General features: G+C 46.7%; 1 protein-coding gene across 1 annotated transcript; it reads right to left on the reverse strand.

The window, feature by feature from the left end:
* Window positions 1-1653: 1653 nt before the first annotated feature.
* Window positions 1654-7135, reverse strand: LOC110258095 (interleukin-1 beta-like). The gene is made up of 6 exons (XM_085020092.1): window positions 7089-7135; window positions 6693-6744; window positions 5341-5536; window positions 4002-4166; window positions 2645-2775; window positions 1654-1866 (listed from the first exon to the last, which is right to left on the reverse strand). The coding sequence occupies exons 1-6, from the start codon at window positions 7133-7135 to the stop codon at window positions 1654-1656; spliced, it is 804 nt and encodes a 267-aa protein (XP_084876218.1).
* Window positions 7136-7520: the final 385 nt, after the last annotated feature.

The following is a 7520-nucleotide window of genomic DNA, read 5'->3' on the forward strand; positions in this document are numbered from 1 at the left end:
GTGTGTTAAAAATCAATTAGACTCTGTCTACCAGGGTTAATTTCTTATTTTTGATAAAATATTATACTTATGTGAGATAGTAACATCAGGGGAAGCTGAGGGAACTCTGTATATTCTTCGCAACTCTTCCATAAATCTAAAATTATGTCAAAATAGACAGTTAAAAGAGTGGAAGTGTTTTAAATCCATTTTCTAGCATAGATTAAGCATTTAACAGTTTCTTAAATGAATTACTTCATAGATTTGACAGTGAAAAAAAAAAACCCTACATAACCACAGATTTATCCTCCTTGATTTATGTGTGATTGCAGAACTCCTCCTTAGCCAATCATTTCTTCTTCTAAGAACGTGTGTAGTTTTTTGGTTTTTGTTTTGTTTTGTCTTTTGTCTTTTTAGGGCTTCAGCCATGGCATATGGAGTTTCCCAGGCTAGGGGGAGAATTGGAGCTAGAGCCACCACCTACACCACAGCCACAGCAATGTGGGATCCCAGCCATGTCTATGTCCTACATACACCACAGCTCATGGCAATGTAAGATCCTTAAGCCACTGAGCGAAGCCAGGGATCAAACCTGCATCCTCATGGATTCCAGTCAAGTGCTTAACCCACTGAAGCACAACAGGAATTCCTCACCTCTGCTTCTTATGCTGCCTTATGTTCATTGTATCCATCTGCCTCTCCTATTTAACTAGGAATGCCCTACCTTTCTTGTTTCTCAATTTCCAACCCCCAGTGCATAGCATTTGCTTAATATATATTTGCTGAGTCAATGAATAGAGAAACACTTGGCAGCTGTTACCGTCAACCACTATTCCCTGGAATATTTTAGCTAATTCTATCTTTCAGATGACCCTTGTGCACCAACTACACTTTTGTGGAAAAATAGAAATGAAAGGGAGGGGTATAAAGGCTGCTCTTCGCTGGCCAGTGATGTCCCTAAGTACTCCGCCTTCAGTGATAAGGAGAAGGTTTCTCGTTCCACACAGAGAACATTCATGGTACCGTTTATCTTTACCCTTCTATGTCAGAGCCAAGGCAAGCCAATGACCACATGGAAAAGGATGTTTTTCAGTGACATTTATTTCAGAATCATTGAACAATCTGATCGTCCTTCTTTATTCATAAGCATTCTTCTTTAAATAATTTGAGCTTATTATGTTTTCAGGCTTGGTGAGAGATTTTAAAGGTGGCACACTCACCCAAAAGAAATTGATTCCATAGCTATGGAAGACTAAGATCTTTCACAGACACTGCTGCTTCTTGGCCCCCTTGAATTAAGTTAAATAGACCAACCCACAATTAAATAAATAAATAGTTCAGTGATCGATCATCAGAAGCTGGGTGCCAAGGACAGAGGACTGCCAGTGACCCTAGTGTGCCATGGTTTCCACCAGGCTGGCTTTGAGTGAGGAGAAGGGGTGAGAGAAGGCTGGCTTAGAGGATGGGGTCTGTGCATGGACTTGGAGAGGAGGGGGCTGTTCCTCCTCACTGGGGGGCAGGGGGATCTCCTTAGCACTAATCTAGGGAAGACAGCTGGGCATCGATTAGACAATAGTGAAATTCAGGCAGCAACCACGTACCAACTCTTCCAGTCCCCTTCTGCCAGCCTCCGGGGTTCTTCAGCCCATGTGGACCCTCTGGGTATGGCTTTCCTTAGGGAGAGAGGACTTCCATGGTGAAGTCAGTTATATCTTGGCGGCCTTTGGAGTTTCCCAGGAAGACGGGCTTTTGTTCTGCTTGAGAGGTGCTGATGTACCAGTTGGGGTACAGGGCGGACTCGAATTCAACTCTGTTCTTGATTTCTGTCTTGTAGAAGACGAATCGCTTTTCCATGTCCCTCTTTGGGTAACTTTTGGGGTCTACATCCTGCAGCAAAGCAGAAATACACATTTGTTGCAAGGGACAGGTCAAAGATACCCTACTCTGATCTGGGAAAAGATGTTCTCCAGGTCAGCTAGAGATGAAACATATAAACAGGTCACAGGGGCAAGTGCCAGGGCCCTGACATATCTTTGTGACCTCAGCCTTCGGTATGGTGACCAAAAGAGCCCTCATCCTTTTCTGAAACAGTGCCAAATGGTAGGGAGCATGACACAGATGGGAAAGTTGTTGAAAGTGAAAATTAGATGAAAGCTTCTGGAAGTACCTAGGCTCCAGGGACTTGTGCTGTGTATTTCCTCATGGCCCTGGCTAGAATGACTTCAACTTGGAGAGGAAGCTTTTGCTGGGAATGCTGGTGGGGGCAAGTATGATGTTGGGAGTGGCATGGAGATGATGACAGGTGACAGGTGCTTTGAATCAATTAAGTTCCCAAAGTGTCATCTACCTAATGGAGCAACCCTAACAAGAGACTCCCCTTCCAATCCCAACATTGTATGATCGATGGGGGGCTAACAACAGCAGGATGTAAGCACATCAGCAGAATGATTTAACTTGCCACAATGGGAGTGAAAGTTACCTGCATTAACCCTTACCTGAACTTATTATATTCAACTTATTTACACATCTGGAAAACTATCAAGTAGGTCTGCTCCCAGACTTTCTGGGGGTGGGTAGGGGGGAAGAGGTCACTGTCTTGGAAGTAATGGCTGGGGGTGCTTCAGTGAAGCCCAAGAAGGGCCTTCAGCCCTTGGTACTCACTCACCTCCAGCTGCAGGGTGGGTGTGTCATCTTTCATCACACAAGACAGGTACAGATTCTTTCCCTTGATCCCTAAGGTCACAGGTATCTTGTCATCGCTGTCATCTCCTTGCACAAAGCTCATGCAGAACACCACTGAGGGAAGGAGAGGGGCCTGTGGTCAGGGACATAGCACTGCAGGGTTGGTCCAAGCACTGGACCCTTAGCCTAGGACTGGTGCCATTTAGGATCCTCTTTGGCATCCAAAATTCCTATGGCCTCATAGACAGGAGAGCTGGCTTCTCCCAGACAATAACAGGTTCAGTTGGTTGAATCAGGTTTTTCCCCAAAGAAGGGTCTGGGGGCTTCTCAGAGCCTCACCACAGTGGCAGTAAACAATTAGAAGCTCTGATTTTTAGAAGAAAGCAAGCCATCTTGCCCCTGCCTGGTGATGTGCCTATCCACAACACCAGAACAGTCTGACCAATGTGAACAGCAAGAAAAGAAGTAAAACCAGATTCCTAAAGGACATCAGGCACAGATCTGTTTCAGGAACATGGAGCAGCCAGTGGGATGAACTTGAAGGAGGAGGGCTGCTTGACTAGGTGAAGTGGTCCAAAGAGAGATGCTCATTTTAATCTTCCTTAGTCACAGCTGTCTCCCTTGGAGGCCCCAAGGTTGTGCTTCTGATGCAATTCTGGAGAAACAGAATTGTTTTGGCCAGGCTGAGAAGCTTTCCCCCTGTGATGCCTCTCTCCAAGGTCAGCAGCTTGGATGAGACCACACTGCTCCTTTGATCTGCCCCCCGGTCACACCCCTGCATCAGGGCTCAGCCACAGTGGCAGGGTGCCAGGCAGAGTCCCACCACCAATGGGCTCCCCAGACTTGAAACAATGGCCAGTGACAGTGACAGAGATACAAGTTCCTGCTCGTCAGTAAGATCGGCTTCTCAGGAACCATCTGGTATTGGGTGGGAAGGATGTTAGGGGCAAGTGGGCAAAGTTGGGAATGAGGACGGACAAATTATCTCTTTGCCATTCTAGTTTTGACCTCCACAACAGGAAGAAGGCACCCACAGGTAGTTAGGTCCTGTCCATCAAATGACCCCTTTCCAACAGAAGCACTGACATCGCACTGCCTTTAAGTGACTTGGCTGGTCTGTGGTCCTGGATGTGCTTGTCCCCTCTCTTGCTGAAAATGAACCTGCTAAGGGCCTCATCCTGGCATCCTTGCTAGGACCTCCATAAAGCATGTACACACTCTGTATTCCATGATATTGCATTCATGTCAATCATTTGCCTAAATGGTCTACTTTGTTGAAGATAGAGATAATTGGCACGTTTCCAGGAGGCCAAGAAAAGAATGAGGGTGTCCCCAGGTACCTTCTCTCTTCAAGTCCCCTTTGAGGAGGTGGAGAGCCTTCAGCTCATGTGGGCCAGCCAGCACCAGGGCTTTTTCATCTTTGTCCTGGAGTTTGCAGTCCACGGACTGCACGGGGGTGGCATCACAGAGAAAACCATTGGCATGCTTTTCAAGGACAATGGGCTCTGAAATGTGGAGCAGAGGTGTCTTTTAGGCAGAAGATTAGAAGAGCAAACCTCATGATGTGAAGCGGCAGGATCTGGTGCCTTGGAAGACATCTGAGGGAGGTCAGCCACAGTCTGATTCTAATATTGGTGGGGAGGAAGCTGGGGTGGACAAGAACACTGGACCCGGTGCCTTAAGATATGGGTTCAAGCTTCAGCTTTATTGCTTGCTGTGGAAGAGCCACAGAACTCCTTCTGCAAAAAGGCAATGGCACACACTGGCCCAGCAGGGACCTTCTGAGACTCACAGGGATAAAATGTAACCGAAAGCACCCTGAGAATGACTGGGAGCTTTGCAGTTGTGAGTAGTTATCATGGTCCTGCTTTTTATTCCTGGCTTTTTAGGGCCACATCCATGGCACATGGAATTCCCCAGGCTTAGTGTCAACTCAGAGCTGTAGCTGCCGGCCTACACCACAGCCACAGCAATGCAGAATCTGAGCCTTGTCTGTGACCTACGCTACAGCTCATGGCAATGTTGGATGCTTAACCCTTGAGCAAGGCCAGGGATTGAATGCACATCCTCATGGATACTAGTCAGGTTGGCAACTGCTGAGCCACAACGTGATTTCCTCCAGGTCCTGTTTTAAGAATAATATCAATAACGCAAAAGAAAACTAAAACCATCACCAAATTGGATGATATGTAGTAATGTATGGAGATATATAGTATTTTGGGTACTTTTTATGCATGCCTATAAATTCCAGAAAAGCCTCCATTCCTCTGATTAATAGCACTAGCCAGGTACATCATTATTTCATTAAAGAAGAATTCCTTTTAAGGGAACAAAACATTCTGATGTTAGACAAAAAATAAAAAAAGAATTGTTTCAACTACAAAAGTGGTTAGTTGGGTTTCCAGACCTCTCTGTTTTCCTCTCACTGCTGGGCATTCTATTTAAAAAAAAATTTATTTTTTTGGCTGTGCCTCTGGCACTTGGAAGTTCCTGGGCCAGCGAGCAAACCCAAGCCACAGCAGTGACAACACTGGATTCCACTGAGCCACCAGGGAACTCCTGGGCCTTCTACTTTTAAAGGGTTTCAGCTTCAGGAGAGTTTAGTTGACCATTGAGTTATGGCCTCTGAGAAGGAAAGGACCAGAGATATCCTATCTGCCCTCAGCTTTCCCTAGGTACCTTCTTCAAAGACGGATGAAAAGATGCTCTTTGGGTCATCATCGCAGACGACCTGGGAGGAGGGATTCATCGGCTTCTCCTTTGCCACAATCACAGACACCATTGGCCTGGAGCTCTCGTTGCAGAGCTGGTGGGAGATTTGCAGCTGGATGCTCCCATCTCCCAGAGGGCTGAGGTCAAGGTTTTGGGTGCGGCACTGTGGATAGATCAAGAATGTCAGTGTGGTAGGTGGCTGGGCCTGAGAACTCCCATTTTGACATGAGACGGGATGCAGGAGGGGATAACAGAGCTTCTCCAGAGAATCTTTCATCTCTCTGCAGCCCAGAGAGGTTCAGTGGTTTACCCATAGGCATGTGGCAAGTGAGAGGCAGACCCCAAACCTGAATGTGGGCTCTCTGACACCCTCCATGGTATTCTTCAAGAATACATCCCATTTTAACCTTGTTTGTGTTTTCTGACACATGCTCCACCTAACCATAAATGTATGCCTTCTTACATTTTTACCTGTTTGGAAACCCAAAGCACAAGACTATGTATTAAATTTTTCATGGCTGTGATGATCATATTATCAATACTTCTATGCTCAATCAATGAGTTTTCAATTATTCTCTACAAGTTTTCGTCTTTTAAAAGCTGTTGCATAAGCATCTTGCAAACACTGTAAAAGGTGCGTGGTTCCCCTGCTGGGAAATTTTACATGTCCCCCCTGGGGCCAAAAAACCTCCACAACCCCCCAAAATTGTGGTTGATATTTGTGAAACAGGTTCCCACTTTCCCTTTGTTCAGAGAAACTGTGTAAGTGTATTAAGGCTTGAAGTTGCCCCTGGGCACAAGAATGGTTTAACGTCTTGAAGACAGTTAAAGAGACCTCCGACAGCTCAGAGGAAAGCAAGAAGTTCCTGCCCAGCACAGAGGCTCCAGCCCCTGGCAGGGGCAGTGGGAGGGTGGGTCAGACAGATACACCACACACCCACCCAGGGCTGGAGAAAATGGGTCTCAGGGTTCGACTCTAGTGATTGACAGAGTTTCATCAGTTTTAGGGCTGAACCCTTTTTCTAAAAGGAGAAGCAACTGTGCATTGAAGCCTTGGCTGCCTTGCCAACATGAGACAGCAAACACTCTCTCTACCATCATTTCTTCTCACCCTCCTCAAGCATGGCCACCATCACCAAGGCTCAGTGAACCGCTGTGGTGCCGCCGGAACTGAGGAGTGGCCTGCATCAGTCTCACTGGAGAAGGCGAGTCAGTTCATCACAGAATTCCATAGGAATAAGGGGGCCCAGAGCCCTTTCCTTGAGACTTTCCCCTGCCCGAGCCCCTGCATGTGTTGGGAGCTAAGCGTATGGCCTTACCTTCATCTCTTTGGGGCCATCAGCCTCAAATAACAGGTCATTATTGTTGTCACTGTAATAAAAGCAGAGAGCTTGCTCAGTTATGTCCCCTGGACAGGATGAATTTTCCTTCCCTGCAAGTGATCTTCACTGTAAATTGGAAACTGCAAACAGCTTGTTCCTTAGGGCTGCCTGGAGCTAGCAGTTTCCATGGGCATATTCCTGGAGCAGCCTAGGAGGCGGGGCAGGTACCCCAGCTGCTCTCTATTGGATCTCGAGACCCCTTCCAGCCCTGGAACCCCGCTTGCCACTAAAAGAGGCAGGATGAGGGACAAATCTGGTCTCTAAGCACAGCTAACACTGCACTCTTGAGAAGGGAGCCCTGCTCGCATTACTGGTACCAGTCTCCCCACTGACCCATTGTTAGCCATCACTTCCTTGGCAGGTTCAGGTACCGTGGCCATGGCTGCTTCAGAAACCTGTGTAAAGAGGAGAAAATGAGTGACCATTTGCTGTGCCAGTCCCCACCATGGATGCTTTCACGGGTGATTTTCCTTTGGCATCTAGTACACTGCAGGCCAGCAAAGAACGAGTCCTTGAATGAATGAGTGAATGGATGAAAGAGCCCTCCTTTGGGTCCAGAGAAAAGTATTTGCTAATGTAAGCCCACACCAGAAGTGCATTTGTTAGACCTGGGGCAGAAGTTGGATATTGAAATTCTAAATAAGCAGTGTTAATTTATATATATATATATATATATATATATATATATATATAGTCTTTTTAGGCCCACACCTGTTGCATTTAGAGGTTCCTAGGCTAGGGGTCAATTTGGAGCTGCAGCTGCTG

Source organism: Sus scrofa, chromosome 3, assembly GCF_054392235.1.
Source record: "Sus scrofa isolate SSC_HxYL_T2T_F1_AM1 chromosome 3, Sscrofa_HxYL_maternal_Yorkshire_Landrace_v2.0, whole genome shotgun sequence".
NCBI classification, from domain to species: Eukaryota; Metazoa; Chordata; class Mammalia; order Artiodactyla; family Suidae; genus Sus; species Sus scrofa.